General features: G+C 36.7%; 1 protein-coding gene across 2 annotated transcripts in view; it reads left to right on the top strand.

Annotated features, from left to right (window-relative positions):
- Positions 1-16,835, top strand: part of SMG1 (SMG1 nonsense mediated mRNA decay associated PI3K related kinase) — a 70,054-nt gene that overhangs the window by 51,142 nt on the left and 2,077 nt on the right. For both annotated transcript variants that reach the window (XM_069810045.1, XM_069810046.1), the window contains exons 40-61: positions 621-867; positions 1,486-1,715; positions 2,287-2,535; positions 2,927-3,065; positions 3,153-3,262; positions 3,881-4,099; positions 4,531-4,721; positions 5,345-5,517; positions 5,902-6,181; positions 7,012-7,284; positions 7,416-7,650; positions 9,160-9,386; positions 10,614-10,764; positions 10,855-11,044; positions 11,274-11,743; positions 12,774-12,911; positions 13,740-13,892; positions 14,232-14,411; positions 14,633-14,860; positions 15,311-15,522; positions 15,722-15,828; positions 16,533-16,712. In XM_069810045.1, the coding sequence (XP_069666146.1) occupies positions 621-867; positions 1,486-1,715; positions 2,287-2,535; positions 2,927-3,065; positions 3,153-3,262; positions 3,881-4,099; positions 4,531-4,721; positions 5,345-5,517; positions 5,902-6,181; positions 7,012-7,284; positions 7,416-7,650; positions 9,160-9,386; positions 10,614-10,764; positions 10,855-11,044; positions 11,274-11,743; positions 12,774-12,911; positions 13,740-13,892; positions 14,232-14,411; positions 14,633-14,860; positions 15,311-15,522; positions 15,722-15,828; positions 16,533-16,712 (4,582 nt within the window). The remainder of the gene's footprint in view (positions 1-620; positions 868-1,485; positions 1,716-2,286; positions 2,536-2,926; positions 3,066-3,152; positions 3,263-3,880; positions 4,100-4,530; positions 4,722-5,344; positions 5,518-5,901; positions 6,182-7,011; positions 7,285-7,415; positions 7,651-9,159; positions 9,387-10,613; positions 10,765-10,854; positions 11,045-11,273; positions 11,744-12,773; positions 12,912-13,739; positions 13,893-14,231; positions 14,412-14,632; positions 14,861-15,310; positions 15,523-15,721; positions 15,829-16,532; positions 16,713-16,835) is intronic.

Raw genomic sequence — 16,835 nt, 5'->3', positions numbered from 1 at the left:
CAAGTTGGTACTCTGGTTATCTAAGCATAGTCCTTGGGCTGTGCAGCAACCTTCAAATGATCAACCCTTCCCAAAGATACTTTGTGTTTCAATTATGTGATCTTGTCTTAGTTTTTTTATGGGTCTGAGGAGAAACAACATATGTATTCATGTGGATATCCAGAGCTAACCTGGTGGTTTTTAAAAGTTTTGCTAGATAGAACCTAGGTTTTACACACAAATAGACTTTCCCTTTTGTAGTTCCCTTTCTGCTTTGCAGAGCAAGCAAGCATGCTGATTCATAAACAGGAGGTTGCTGAATGCTGCTGCCTTTGACCATAGCTCAAATATTTATAAATGCAGAGGCAAACCTCTTGAGGAGTTTGATTTGTTGTGACTTTGGTGCTTACCACCAGGCAGGGTGTAGTTGCTGCATAAAGGATGTTTTTTAGTTTTTGTCATCTTCATCCTAAGCTATAAATGGATTAGTAGGGTGGCAAGGATGAAAGGTAGTTTAAGAAAAATCTCCACACTTCCTGGAAGATGATGACCATTAAGTCTGTTTTGGTGGTGGTTTTTTTTTTTTAATGCTAGCTGTTAAGGTGAACCTCAACCTAAACCAAACAATTTCTTTGGAATAGGTTATGCTAAGTCTGCAGCAAAGAGCACAGAAACGGGCTAGTTACCTTTTACGACTTGAAGAAATCAGTCCTTGGTTGGCTGCCATGATGAACACTGAAATAGCACTTCCTGGAGAAGTATCTACCAGAGACACAGTCACAATTCACAGTGTGGGCAGCACCATCACAATCCTGCCTACCAAAACCAAACCTAAAAAGCTGCTTTTTCTGGGTTCAGATGGGAAGAACTATCCCTACCTGTTCAAAGGTAAGAAACTGAAATTTTCTCATACAAGTTACTGTCTCTTGTTATAAATTAGACTATATTAAAGTTGGGAAGATGTATGGTTGCAACTTTTGTTTTATCTGCCTGCATGATATGGGGAAAGAGTTGTTTGGAGCATCTGCTCCCTCTCTTCCTGCCTCCCACTTCACCATACATTTTCAGGGAATTTTGCCTTGTAAAGCTATAAGTCAGGGGTGTTTCAGATCCCTTCTTTATAAGGGTTGCATCAGAAACAGTGTTCTTCTTGCATAATGATAGGATTAGCTGGATGCACTTTTCCAGAAGCTTAAGGGAGCACCCAGAAGAGAACTTGAGAGACTTCATGCCTTCCCTGTAAGGGAAAGACCTATTCGTTATGTTAGTAGCTGCTGTGTGTACTGCTCACAGAGAGAGCTGTCATAAACTGGTGATTCTAGTAGGTAAATGCTGTGTAAACATCTAGGTTTAGGCTGAACAACTCATCCTTAATCTGCATAATTTATAAAGCTATTCATAGTCTGAAATTAAGTAGGATTTCAAAACCCACTAAATTTTGGGCTTTAAGAGAAGAATTTTTTTTAATCTAGAAACTGAATTTGAGACAAAATAAATTTATTGCAGGTTTGGAAGACTTGCATCTAGATGAAAGAATTATGCAATTCTTATCAATTGTGAACACAATGTTTGCTACCATTAACCGTCAAGAGACACCAAGGTTCCATGCAAGGCACTACTCTGTGACACCTCTGGGAACACGATCAGGCTTGATCCAGTGGGTGGATGGAGCTACACCTTTGTTTGGTCTTTACAAGCGGTGGCAACAGCGAGAAGCTGCTTTACAAGCACAAAAGGTAACAACTGTGTTTTGTGCCAGGTAGAACAATTTGGAAGGGAATCTTTTATTCTCAGTTGCTTTACAGTTCTAAATAAAGTAGTCTTAAAAAGATTGTGTTTTGTTCATAATAATACAGAATGGTTCTGGGTATTCATATCTCGTGGGATTTCACCAGATGTCAATGGAATTGCATATATGTATTTATATATATTACAGTATTTAACTTAAATATACTGTTCTGGCATGATAATTCAAGGAGAACGGTTTTTGAACAAATAGAGTTAACCTTGGTTAAAATTATTTTAGTTCCATATCTCAATTGTTCATTCTCATTTCATTTTAAATATAGTTTCTACAGTTATATTTTTGAAATTTACCTTGATAAGAGTAGAGTTAGGCCAAAACCAATGCGTTTTCCATTTATTTAGGCTTTTTTAACTATTGAATTTTTAAAGAATTCTCTGAGCTGTAGAAGTCATCCTCAGTAGGAGTTGATTTCATAATTTCATTCTCACCAAAACTGAATTTGGGACACTTTTCTGTGGTAATGAGTTGTGATATGTAAACTACCATTTTTACTCTTCTAGGCTCAAGATTCTTACCAGACTCCTCAGAATCCTGGAATAGTGCCTAGACCCAGTGAACTTTACTACAGTAAAATTGGACCCGCTTTAAAGGCGGTCGGGCTTAGTCTTGATGTGTCACGTCGTGACTGGCCCTTGAATGTCATGAGGGCTGTTCTAGAAGAACTGATGGAATCAACTCCCCCGAATCTCCTAGCTAAGGAGCTCTGGTCATCATGTACTACGCCAGATGAATGGTGGAGAGTTACACAGGTGAGTTACAACAAATACATTTTCCCTTTGAAAGGCTGTGTTTCTAATGGGATGAGGGGCAACAAATGCCTGGGATGTGTTCAAGCAATGATACTTGTGAGTTAGGTGAGCTAGCACTGCTGAAGTTTTATGTAACAGGAAATGTTGGCAATTGTATTATCTGGAATAAAAAATGGGCATATGCCTGATAGCTCTATGTTGTTATATTAGAATTATCAGCCTAAGACATGAAAACTCTTGTAAGATATCATCAGACAACAAATAGAAAACAGCTTGGAATAAGTTGGTTTGATTTGTCTTACACTTAAAATAATGTTTTAAGATGGTAGTCAGTCCAATGTGTTGGCAGAGGATTCCCACAAATAATTTTTTCCTGAAACTCTCTTTAAAGTCGTATGCAAGATCCACTGCAGTTATGTCCATGGTTGGCTACATCATTGGTCTTGGAGACAGACATCTGGATAATGTTCTTATAGATATGACTACAGGAGAAGTTGTCCACATAGATTATAATGTTTGCTTTGAAAAAGGTAATTTAAAAAATGCTATATGTTATTCAAATAAAAGGTTTCCTTTCTTGGTAATTAAAAGAAACAACTTACATTTTTATCTTAAAGGGAAAAGCCTTAGGGTACCAGAGAAGGTTCCGTTCCGGATGACGCACAATATTGAAACAGCACTTGGAGTGACAGGAGTAGAAGGGGTTTTCAGGCTTTCTTGTGAACAGGTAAGTTAACAAACTTGCATAAAACTTGAGGGCTATCACTTGCCAAATACTCTTAGAACTTTTTTTATCAAACATTCTGCTGTTGATTTATAAAGCTTTTCCCTTTTCTGCTGTGATTTTAATTGGACTCAGTTTAGGTACATCCTATAATAGGTATTTAAGAAATATGAGAATGTTGGATAAATACATATGCAAGCAGTGTTACAACTACACTTCGGGGGGAAGGGGGACTTGTAGCTCTAGATGTAAATTGTTACGTTTCTCCTGAAGCTTTTTTGTGAAGTTTTGCTTACCCTCTTTCTTCAGGACTTGTCCTTCATAAACATGACAGATATGTTTTTAAAAAGAAAAATGCTCTGAACAAAGGAGAGTTTTCTTCTTCAAGTGTCTGTTGCTAGAGTATAGAGTTTGTGTGGAAGGCTTGAACGCAATCTTTAGTTTTAGTGATGTTACTATAGGCTAGCTGCATTTGTACATATTGTGGTGTTCTTCCTATATTTGTAGTGGTTACGGCTAAGTTAAGGATTTCTGTACCTGCTCAAGTACAGTATTTTACATTTAAAATTTCACTGTTCTAGAAGGATAATGCAGAATGAGTGTGTTTAAAATATGATGCAGGTGCTTCATATTATGCGGCGTGGGAGAGAGACTTTGCTTACGTTGCTTGAAGCTTTTGTTTATGATCCTCTGGTGGACTGGACAGCAGGAGGCGAAGCAGGATTTGCTGGAGCTGTCTATGGTGGTGGTGGCCAGCAGGCTGAAAACAAACAGAGCAAAAGAGAAATGGAAAGAGATATTACACGTAGTCTCTTTTCTTCAAGAGTGGCTGAGATAAAGGTGAGTTTACTACAATAATTTTCTGTTTTATAACTAAAGTAGGCCCTATGCTTTCACTTCATTTATTTGCATTTTGAGGGTAGTGGAAGAGGTGGTCATTTATTAGAAATAGTTCAAAAATTTTATTGAGCTAAATTGAGTTTGTATTGAGGGAAGTGCTTATACAGAACTTGCGAATATTTAGTTTTCATTTTCTGCGTGCTTAATTCTAAAACATGTTTTAATGTTTTGCTTGATTCTGGGCTAGAGGAATAATAATAGAGGTTTAGAGAGCAGTCTAAATAAAGAATGTCTGTTAAGCTTTAACACTTGTAGCACTAGGGTAGTCCTAGATGAACAACATCATGGAAGGGTTAACTGCTGCCATATATTACTTTCTCTTACCTGCTTGAATTAAGTCCAGTTCCGTAATGTCTGTGTCTTGGTTATAGGTTAACTGGTTTAAGAACAGAGACGAAATGCTTGCTGTGCTGCCAAAATTGGACAGTAGTTTAGAAGAGTATCTGAATCTGCAAGAGCAGTTGACAGATGTAGAAAAGTTGCAAGGAAAACTACTGGAGGAGATAGAATTCCTGGAAGGTGCAGAAGGAGTGGATCATCCCTCCCACACGCTTCAGCACAGGTACAGAGGAGCCAGGAATTCTGTCAGGAATCTTGCAGCTCAATACAGATGGTGGTTTAGTAATGTACTTATGAATGAAATGTTAGAAATGTATATATGAGCAAGATGAATAGCTGGCTAAAAGCTATTCTTACAGTAAGAAAGTCACTTCTTATACAGAAGAACTGTTGAAACCATTTTCCTACTGAATAATCTTATTTATGTCCTACGCCTTGTACTCCATCAATATAACTTGTGCTAGTATGTGTTCCACACTTGACCCTCAAGACAAGAGACAGAATGTGCTGAATGTGGTGTCCCATCAAATTAATCCACATAATGCAGCTATTGATAAATAGCACTAAAATCTTTTCATCTAAGTTTCTAATTCTTTAACTTATTTTTCAAGTTTATTTGAAATTGATCAAGGATTTCAGAATTACATGAGTGTGCACATGCATTCATTATTTTGTAGGAAAACAATTATTAACACAACATTGGTGGAGTTTTAAGTAATCGGTAAGAATATGTTCATTTTCTGGTCAACAAGGTAGTTGTATTGTTCAGTATGGTTTTGTATTCAATATAGTTAAGTATTTTTTTTCTCGTAGTACTTACTTGATTATGTGGCTTCAATAATTCAGGTATTCTGAGCACACACAATTGCAGTCTCAACAAAGAGCTGTCCAAGAAGCAATCCAGGTGAAGCTGAATGAGTTTGAGCAGTGGATAACACATTACCAGACTGCTTTCAGTAATTTAGAGGCAACACAACTTGCAAGTCTTCTTCAAGAAATTAGCACACAAATGGACCTAGGTATAAAACAATATTCGTGGGGTTTTTTTAATGATTTGAAAATAACTAGAGTTTAATATCAGGAGGTATTTTGAGTATCCTTTAACTTAAAGGCAAGGACCTGTATATAATAAATGAAAAGAAAGGGGGTTCTTTCAAGGGTGGTTTAGAGCACCTCAAGGTTTCTGTGGCAAGCTGTCTGAAGGAACTTGTCTGTCTTACCCTAGCTGGGCATGAGATTATTCTCTTACCTTGTGCTCAACATTCTCAATATGAATTCTCCATGCCTCCTTTATCAAAACTAAAAGAGTATTTTTGAAAAGATGTTAATGCTCAGTATTTGTATGGTATAAAATATGTATGCTTCAGAGATGCATCTTAATTTTTAACCATCTTTCTTAAAAGGTCCTCCAAGTTATGTACCAGCAACAGCATTTCTGCAAAATGCAGGCCAGGCACATCTAATCAGTCAGTGTGAACAACTGGAAGGAGAAGTTGGTGCTCTTCTCCAGCAGAGAAGATCTGTGTTACGTGGTTGTCTTGAACAATTGCACAACTATGCAACAGTAGCTCTTCAGTATCCAAAAGCTGTGTTTCAGAAGCACCGAATAGAGCAGTGGAAAACCTGGATGGAAGAACTCATCTGTAACATGACAATAGAGCGTTGTCAGGATATCTTCAGGAAGTAAGTTGACAGAATAATAGATTGTTTGAAGAATTTAATTTTCAAGCTACTTCAGGATTCTAATTTCTAATTAAAATGAATACTTTTGTGAGGACTGATCTAATTGTAAAGCAAGACAAGATTAAGTTGTAATTCCAAGAGTTTGGAGAAAAAAATTAAATACTGCTTTAAAAATACTGTTCCAGAGTTTAATCTGTGTACTGTAAAAAGAAAACCAACTAATGTTGCCCAGTAATGAACAAATGAGGAACCATGTTTGTGGCTTTAGGGTAGTGGTATTTAGGGGTTTTAGAAACTTCTAGTATTTAAAAATCACTTAAGTCAACTAAAGACTTTTTTATTAAAGCAGATTTTCAAGCAATTATTTTTTTTCTTTTTCTTCTAAAGTCAGGCCATTTCAGCATTATTACTGCTTGGCTTACAAGATCTAGATTGTGTTCAAGCATTTACACTGAAACCTGTTTCCTTCCTATTTCTTATCTTCTAGTCATTCTTTGCCTCAAGGAATGTACTTATGATTTAAATGTTAGAAATGTATATATGAGCAAGATTAATAGCTGGCTAAAAGCTATTCTTACAGTAAGAAAGTCACTTCTTATACAGAAGAACAAGGTCTACTGTTTGTTTTCTGTCCTTGCGAATAGGTATGAAATGTGGTCTGTTCTAGGACTTTATGAAAGTGTCATTACAGTAGCCATCAACTGCTGTGGTATTTAGAGTTGATACGGAATAGGTGATGTGGGAACTGTTTAACACCTACCCACAGAGCAGAGTGCAATTTGCTAGCACTTGAGAACAGAGAATTTTGTCATTTTACTTTTGCTTTACAGGTATGAAATGCAATATGCTCCTCAACCACCTCCAAGTATGTGTCAGTTCATAACTGCTACAGAAATGACTCTACAGCGCTATGCAGCAGATATAAATAACAGACTTATCAGGCAAGTGGAACGTTTAAAACAGGAGGCAGTTACTGTACCTGTTTGTGAAGAGCAGCTGAAAGAAATTGAACGTTGCATAAAAGTTTTCCTTCATGAAAATGGAGAGGAAGGCTCACTGAGCTTAGCAAGCGTTATCATCTCTGCTCTTTGTACGCTGACAAGGTGAGTTGCCTCTTGTGAAATTTTTTTGTGTGTGTTCACACATGAGGCCACATAAAAGGAATATTCAAGTGGCATAATTATGTGGAGAATGCAATAGCAGGCAGGTTGTCTAACTTTCATAATTCATCTAGGCGAAATCTGATGATGGAAGGTGCAGCATCTAGTGCTGGAGAGCAACTGGTTGATTTGACTTCCAGAGATGGAGCCTGGTTCTTGGAGGAGCTTTGCAGCATGAGTGGGAATGTTACATGCCTTGTGCAGTTGTTGAAGCAGTGTCATCTTGTACCCCAGGACTTAGATATTCCTAACCCAATTGAAGCATCAGAAGCTGTTCACTTGGCGAATGGAGTATATATCTCACTTCAGGTGATACTTTTATGTTGCTTTTTCTTTCCTCATCCCCAACCTTCTAAGGCTTCAGCTAAGCCGTTCTTAACAGCTTCCTTAAACAGCTGAATGTTTGTTTATGATGCTGCTGAGATTTTTTTTTTTTGTTGGACCTTAGTCTTGATTGCTGTATTTGGCTGAGGTGAACAGGCATTTGCTACTGCCATTTACATTTTTAGTGGTTGAAAGAAACCACTTTGATCTATACATGACAAATTGTAAAAATTGCTGTCAAGTAAGTAACCACGAGAAAGAAATTAGTATCAGATTTATAGATGCACCAGCTTCATGTCTTGCTTTCATTCTTTTATTCTGTTGCTGGCAGTACAGATCAACTTCCAAACTGTTGAGTCTGTGCTCTTCCTGTTTTCTGCTCCTGCTAAGCCTTACTTATTTTCACCTGAAACAAGTCATTTGAAACAAATTCTGAAAGCCTGTTTCACAGGCCCCTATCTCCAAGATTGGGAAGGAGAAAAATGCATTTATAACTTTGTGTTTTAGAAATGTTTCCACTTCAGTAAAATTAACGAAAAACATCAGTGGCAGCTTGAATAAAATATCTGCTGAAGACTTAGGTGGTTTATAAACTATGGCTGGCATAAATAGCTTTGTTGAGGCTTTTGCTTCCACTGTATTGTATTTGAAAAATATTTTCTTACCAACCTGTGTAAGTGTGTTGAGATTTTCGTCACCTTGTTTCTTTACTCTTCAAAGTATTAACATTTCAGAAATTTTTCAGAAACATGCATGCAATTTCATTGCATTGCAGCTGAGATCTTTCACCCACACGTTGTTGTCTTCCCTGTGAGCTCTTAGGTAAGATGTGCAGCTCACTGAGCAGTCAAGATAACTAATCTTTTTGGTGCGTCTTGTCTCATTTTGGAGACAGAGTGCATTGGTTGGTTCTTTCTGTAGCAGCTGCTTTTAGCCCTGTGATGCATTCTGCTTGGGGAAAATTGCTTTATGCCACTTAAGGTACTGTTTTTCTTACCTGCATTGATTTCTATGGCATGTGTAGGACTAGCAAAACAATCACTATCTGGCAAGTTTTTGATTTTTTTTTTCCCTTGACTAGTCCAAACAGTTTAGCAAATCATAAATTCAATAAATAATTTAACTCATTTATAGTTAGGGAATGGAAAAGAAAAGCTACATAATTTGATGAAATTGATTTGCGAAGTGTGATCTCTGCACCACTAATCCTCTGCTGAGGATTGCTGTAAGGTATTGTTGCTGATGCTATTGAGGCAGTTGTTGCTACATTGTGCAAATGTCAAACCTTTGGGTTTGTACAGGGTTTAATGTATTCCTGATTTCTTTAAACTAAAAAAAAAAAAAAGCAGATTTTGACCCTTGGCTGACCACCATCATTTTACGTTTTAGATAATGTCTACCACAGGGTGGTGTAATACTAAAATGAGAAAGATGTTGCATATGATACTTTGAGAGGGGAAAATTTCTTAGGTTTTCATACTTACTTCCCAACAGGAATTGAACTCAAACTTCCGACAGATCATTTTTCCTGAAGCACTTAGGTGCTTAATGAAAGGAGAGTATACTTTAGAAAGTATGCTTCATGAATTAGATAATCTTATTGAACAAACAACTGATGGAGTCCCTTTGCAAACATTGGTTGAATCTCTTCAAGCCTACTTACGAAATGCCGCTATGGGACTAGAGGAAGAAACACATACTCATTACATTGATGTTGCAAGGTAAATCACTTTTTTTTTAGTTCAGGTATGAGAGAATGAAGACTGCAGAACATTAGTTTGTCTAAATTTTATTATTTGTTTGACGTACAGACTTTCCTTGCCCAAGAATGCCCTTAAACAGAGTGCAGTATCTAAAGTGTGCACGTTTCCTCTCTGTATGTTTGTGTGTTTATCCGCATGCATACATAGAAATACAGAACTATGGCAATTTACATTTACATCTGCTTAAAGTTGACTTTTGCTAGTCAGCTTTTTCCAAAGTATGTATTGTGATTTTACGTTTGAAGTTAAGGGATGCTAAAAATAGGAACTGGTCCATTAGTTTGTGGGAGGAACCTGTGAAAGGGAGAGTTTGTAACCATGGCACTCCTCTCATCAGGTGGTTTGATGAGCAGCTTTTGCATAATGTATCAGTTACTTCATTTAAAAAAAAACCAAAACACAAACAAACAAAACCCCAACCAAACAAGAAGACTTGTGCATCTTATGTGGGACATTCATTTTCTGGGGAAGTGCTTGGTAGACAGCTGAGCCAATTCAAAAGCTTGTTGCCAAGTAGAAGTGATCTTGCTGTTCCCTTTGAGCCAGTTATGGTGGTTCCATCAGTGGTACAATGAAGGCTTATATATCAGTTGAAAAAATTTACTTTTTCTCTCTTAGGTTAGTTTTTTCTTCTTGGTTTACCCATTGGCAAGCCTACTCAGCCTGTTAGTTGAGGGTCAAAAGTGATATAAGGCAGGGAGAGGATAAGACCACCCTTTCAGGAGCGGCAAGCTGTTAAACCATCTCAGCCATAACCCAAGACCTCATCCTCCACCTTTTTACCCCATACTCCATTCAGTCAGTTATATATGTGTATGCTGCAAAACCAGTACTTGGTTTTCAAGGAAGGAGAGGTGATATTTACGTCACTTACTGTTCATAACTTTTTTACCATGCTCATAGCAAGTACAGTCTGTATCCTCTACCTGTATTTTAAGTTAGCTTTGTAGCTGGTCCTTTAATACAATCCTATCTTACGTGGTATCCTTAGCTGTTCTTATGAGACCAGCATTAGGATTCATGTGGTGAGTGGGGTGGAGAGGATAGGAATAGCCTGCAAAAATTTCATCTTGTTCAGATGCAACTTAATTCCAATCTGCTCTAGCTGTGGGATCAATCAGTTTAAGAAAATCCTATTTATTTCTTGTAGACTAAGCAAAAACATGTAATTATTTTTTTTTTAAGAGTACTTCATGCTCAGTATGGTGAACTGATTCAGCCAAGAAATGGTTCAGTTGATGAAACTCCCAAAATGTCAGCTGGTCAGATGCTTTTGGTAGCCTTTGATGGAATGTTTGCTCAAGTGGAAACTGCATTTGGTTTATTGATTGAAAAGGTATGGATTTGTTCTTTTCAGAGTGCTCCGAGTCAGGAATATAAAAGTTTTTTAAAAATAAAACTAATTTATTTCCTTTACATTGCTCAGCTAAACAAGATGGAAATACCTGTTGCTTGGCGTAAGATTGACGTAATTAGGGAAGCCCGCAGCACCCAAGTTAACTTCTTTGACGATGACAATAATCGGCAAGTTCTAGAGGAAATTTTCTTTCTGAAGAGACTGCAAACAATTAAAGAATTTTTCAGGCTCTGTGGTACCTTTTCTAAAACGTTGTCAGGTAAATATATGTTATCAAATACTCCGTATCGCTTTGTCCACTTCTCATCCCATGTCCTTTTGAGAAGAATGTAAAACGGTCACTTTAACTTACCTTTAATATATGGCAAGTATGCAGAAATTAATTTTTAATTCCTGTAATCTTGCTGTGTTTATAAGTCAGATGATATTTTTCTAGATGCATCAAATGTTTTGTTTATAACAAAAATACTGTTTCTTTCCTTTAAAAGGGATCAGTTCCCTTGAAGACCAGAATGCAGTAAATGGACCTGTTCAAATTGTTAATGTGAAAGCCCTTTACAGAAACTCTTGTTTTAGTGAAGACCAAATGGCCAAACCAATCAAGGCCTTTACAGCTGACTTCGTGAGGCAGCTTCTAATTGGCCTTCCAAATCAAGCTTTGGGACTTACTTTGTGCAGTTTCATCAGTGCTTTGGGTGTCGATATCATTGCTCAGGTAGAGGCTAAAGACTTTGGAGCAGAAAGCAAAGTTTCTGTGGATGACCTGTGCAAGAAAGCTGTGGAGCACAATATCCAAATTGGCAAGTTCTCGCAGTTGGTCATGAACAGGGCAACAGTATTAGCTAGTTCCTATGACACAGCATGGAAGAAGCATGATCTAGTGCGCAGACTTGAAACCAGTATTTCATCTTGCAAGACCAGTCTTCAGAGAGTACAGTTGCATATTGCCATGTTCCAGGTAAGACCACAATGCATGTTATTTCTCTCTAGATTGTGTCTGTGGAAAGTGAGCTTTATTTACTGTGTCTGAGCACAACAAGAACTTTTGGTTTTTGTTGAATGAGCTTTAGAGTATTTTAACAGACCTGATGAAGTATTTTGGTTTTAAATTATTCTGTAAATGTATAAGGAAAAATGTGTTACAGCTAGCTTCTTTTGAAGACGAGCTGCTTTATAAGATGCAATTGTGGCAATGTGTAAATTCTTTTTCAAGTCAATACATGCAATTTTTTTTCAATAACCATTAAGTCATTTGTTGGAAAAGAAGTCATTCACTGGCTTTCTTATTAGGAATGTTGTCCTGTTCTCCCCCTTTTTTCAAACAGACTATGACTTTAAGGGAGGAGATTGCTTAAAACGGAGGGTATGCATTGCTGAATGTCATCTTGTACCTTTCCTTCAAAGTTTGAATGCATTAACGTCTCCTTGCTCCACTGTTTGCCTCATGAAAAAATAAAAATAGCAGCAGTATCAATGCTGAAAATGTTCTTCTGAGGCTTTAGATAAATGCCATTGTGTACCTTGAGCTGTATGCTGGTATCCAGTTGTATTGTAGTATTATTGATCTTCATTTTGTAGTGATTTGTAGGTTAAGGGTAAAGGCTTTCTTTATGTCAGCTAATAAACCATTTAATAGACTCGTAAGCAAAATTGTCTTGGTTTTAATGCATCACAAGTGAATTGTTTCTGAATATTGATGGGTTTTCCTTTAGATCAAGGAAATATGTGTAAATCACTTCTAATAAGTTAAAGACTGATTAATGATATAAATATCTAAGCCAGCAAAACATAGTTTACAACTACTTATATAATTTAACACTCTCTAATGATTTACAACTTTTAAGTGTGCCTGTATCATCTGACACCTAGCCCTTTTAAGATGCGCTTACTTATAAAGTATACCAGAGTACTAGAATTGCTGTTTGTGAAGCAAAGCATTTTGTTCTGAGCAATATTGATAATCAAGTATTCCCATTATTTTCTTAAAGTGGCAGCATGAAGATCTCCTCATCAGTCGCCCACAAACTATTTCTGTTACCCCTCCACCTCGTTCTGCGATTTTAGCCAATGTGAAAAAGAAACTTCACACGCTCAGTCAGATTGAAGCTTCAATTGCAACAGTCCAGGTACTACTATTTTTGGGAGGTTTGTTCAGCGGCATATTGGAATGTGACTAACAAAACCTGCAAAACTATCTGCCACCTTCAGATTGTTATCTGTCTTGCTATCGAAGCACAAATTTAGTGGTATTTTCATTGATCTCTTTCAGTCTGTCTGAAGTATACTGTTACATTGTTTGATTTTGCTGTCTTATATGAAATATTCTCTCTGGAATACTGGTAAATCTGTTTCATGAGCAGATATGAACATGCGAAATTACCTTTCCTTCTGAAGGCTGACCACTCTCCTATTCTTTAAGTTTGTCTGACTTAAATCATCCTTACTATCATTTTACTAGCTAGGTGTCAGAAGCTTCCTTTGTAGATCTGGGCAAATCAGTTATTCTGCATGTTAAGGTTTCTGTGCGCTGTGGCTTGGCTCAGCTTTTTAGACTTTTGGGTATCAGTAATATAGAATGTTTAATTGCTTAAAATAAATACTGCTTAGCTTCTTGAATTTTAATTTCCTTTTTAGTTATGAAGGTACTGTTTGTAATTTTTTGAAGAGGATTTGTAAAATAATTCAGGACTGGTGTGTTAAAATCTTAGACAGGTGACTTTATTTCCATAACAATCAAATCCAGTTGTGATGTGTGCTGAAAATAAACCTTTAAACAGCATAAGCTAACATTTGTCAATCATGAATACCACATTATTTTATATATATGTGTATAAGAATGTGTCTGCATGTGTTATATATGTGTGATTTTTTTTAAAGTTAGGCAGTTAGGCTTAAGGTGATATATATCAGTATGGATTATCTATATGTTTGGGTTTTTTTCTTCCCCAATGCAGGAGAAACTAGCAGCACTTGAAGCAAGTATTGAGCAGCGTTTAAAATGGGCAGGAGGTGCTAATCCTGCACTGGCACCAGTCTTGCAAGATTTTGATGCCACTATTGCTGAAAGAAGAAACCTTGTACTGAAAGAAAGTCAAAGAGCAAGTCAGGTACTATACATAAGTATAGTACTATTGACTTGATAAGTGTGTTCACTCTTTATTTCCTACTTGAGATTTATGCAGAAGATTTTTTTTTTTTCCCTCCTCAGCATCTAAAGAGCAAACATAGATAATGGAATACTTCTGGGAATCCCACTTTAAAAGCAATATGAGTACTCCCTTGGAGAACCTTGCAGGGTTGGATGACCCTGAAATGATACTGCTACAGTAACAGAGTGGCTTTACTGCTGTATTTAAAATTCTGTCTTCTAAGAACATGGAACAAATGCAGTTTGTATAAAAGACAGCTTAATTGGAATAATTTTTCTCTCTGGCTTTGATTTTCAGGTCACTTTTCTCTGCAGTAATATCATTCATTTTGAAAGTTTACGTACTAGGACAGCAGAAGCCTTAAATCTTGATGCTGCATTATTTGAACTTCTCAAACGCTGTCAACAAATGTGCTCATTTGCGTCACAGTTCAACAGTTCAGTCTCTGAGCTGGAGCTTCGCCTACTTCAGAGAGTGGTAAGTAAAGGTCAAAGCAAAATATGTAATGTTACAGAATCGCTGTAATCATGAGTTCTCAATTTTGTCTGTCATTCTAAATTAATGTTATGTATTCCTTCTAATGGGTTGTGAATTACAGAGTTTAGTCCATCGGCTGCTAAACACTTGGCAATAGCATCTACACAGTAATTGAGTCTTATCTCTGGATACAGATACAAAAATGTTCCTGTTATTTTTAGGGCACTGGTCTTGAACACCCTATTGGCAGCTCTGAATGGCTTCACTCAGCTCACAAGCAATTGACCCAGGAAATATCTACACAGAGAACAGTGCAAACAGAAAGAGAACAGCAAATAGAAACCGTTTGTGAAACAATGCAGAATCTGGTGGATAGTATTAAAACTGTGCTCACAGGTCATAACAGACAACTTGGAGATGTCAAACATCTTCTGAAGGCTATGGCAAAGGTATGTCTAAAATGTAATTAAATTTATTCCTCAAACCCATGTCAGTATAGTTTAAGAAACATAACACTTGTAACTATGTGCTTTTTAAAGTATCTAGAAACAGTGAAATGTGTTCAGGTATATGGATTTCAAGACAAAATTAATTTTATCTCTAAGAATTCATAAAGCTTTATTTCTAGAGTTAGGCTAATCAGGCTTTGTTGAATTAAACCCTTTCTCTCATTTGGCACTTGAAACATTTTCTTTGTGTTTACAAATCCTCTTGGTTTTTAATTAGTAAAACATTAGATCTTTTCCAAATTTGTTTTCTTGAAATGTAACTACTGAAAATTATGGCTGTTATTAGTCAAATGACAAACTGAGGGGCTGAAAAGGCTAAGAAATGCTCAACTTTATTCTCTTAGCCAAAATACAGCAAATTGTTAACGTTTTTGCATATCTTTGTTATAGGATGAAGAAGCAGCTTTGGCAGATGGTGAAGATGTTCCCTATGAGAATAGTGTTAGGCAGTTCTTGGGTGAATATAAATCATGGCAAGATAATATTCAGACAGTTTTGTTTACATTAGTTCAAGTTATGGGTCAAGTCCGCAGTCAGGAACATGTTGAAATGCTGCAGGAAATAACTCCCACCTTGAAAGAACTAAAAACACAGAGCCAAAGGTAAGAAAGTCACCTTCTCTCAGGTGAAGGCATTTTGCTTACATACTTGTATATAGCAGGAACACAGCATGGGGTACCTACTTGGTGGTTGTCTTAGAATGCAGAAATCTTTCTGCAAAGTTTGACTTCATTTTCTTTTTGAGTTTTCAATAAGTCAGGTAGTTGCATGAATATTTATCAACTCCATTATGTTTCCTAGTGTCTACAATAATCTAGTGGGTTTTGCATCACCCTTAGTCACGGATACATCAAATGAATGCTCAAGCCCAACGTCAGCTGCTACATATCAGCCAACTTTTGCTGCAGGTAATACCTGAAAAAGTACAAACATTAAAACATCAGGAATTCATATTGGAGAGAGGATCATAACTTTTATTAAATTTTTAAATGCAGACTATGTAAAATTCAAGTCATTCAGCATATGATACTGAATGACTGCTTGATCATAGCCTTTGAATAGCCTTCAAGATCTGGGTTCACTCCACAAAGCCCAGAATATATGGAAAGCATTGTCATGTATATCAACTGAACTGTAATTTCTGTTTAAATTAGTATTAAAATTTATGGTGAATTTGGAATTAATCCTGAAACCCTACAAAGGCATTCACGTTTGCAAAATTTTCATTACTTTACAGTTAAAAACTTGAATAAAGTTTCTCACGAGCATGGATTTCTTCCTATTTAAAGAATTATTCTACTGTCAATATTTGGACTAAGCGCAGGTTCCTGTCATACAAAATGATAGAATTAGAGGTTAAGAGAGCCCATAGAAATTTGCTTAATGTAAATAAATGTTTTGCAATGCAACAAACCCTCTTGTTTATGAAGTGAAAGAAAGTAGAAAATGGAAAGATTGAAGACAGAAGAACTGGTGCAGAGTTTAAAATACAAGTTTAAAATGCATTTGTACTGAAGTACTGATAGCTGCATTTGATAAACATTTGTGCTTTTTCTTGCATCTATAATATATTATTTTGAATACTTTAAGCACTTTTAAACTTGCTTTACAGCTGTACGTAGCAATACAGGGCAGAAAACTCAGCCAGAGGTGATGTCGCAGAATGCAAGAAAGCTAATTCAGAAAAATCTTGCCACGTCAGCAGATACTCCTCCAAGCACAGTCCCAGGAACTGGCAAAAGTGTTGCCTGTAGTCCCAAAAAGACAGCCAGGGACCCTAAAACAGGAAAAGGTAAATATAGGGCTTAAAAAAACCAAAACCAAAAAAACAACCAAAAAACCCACCACTGACAGTACAACAAAAAACGCTGAAACACCTCAGTGGGCTTCTGTGCAGGAATGTAAAACTGAATTA

Source organism: Haliaeetus albicilla, chromosome 22, assembly GCF_947461875.1.
Source record: "Haliaeetus albicilla chromosome 22, bHalAlb1.1, whole genome shotgun sequence".
In the NCBI taxonomy this organism is placed as follows: Eukaryota; Metazoa; Chordata; class Aves; order Accipitriformes; family Accipitridae; genus Haliaeetus; species Haliaeetus albicilla.
This window is presented reverse-complemented; position numbering and strand designations above follow the sequence as displayed.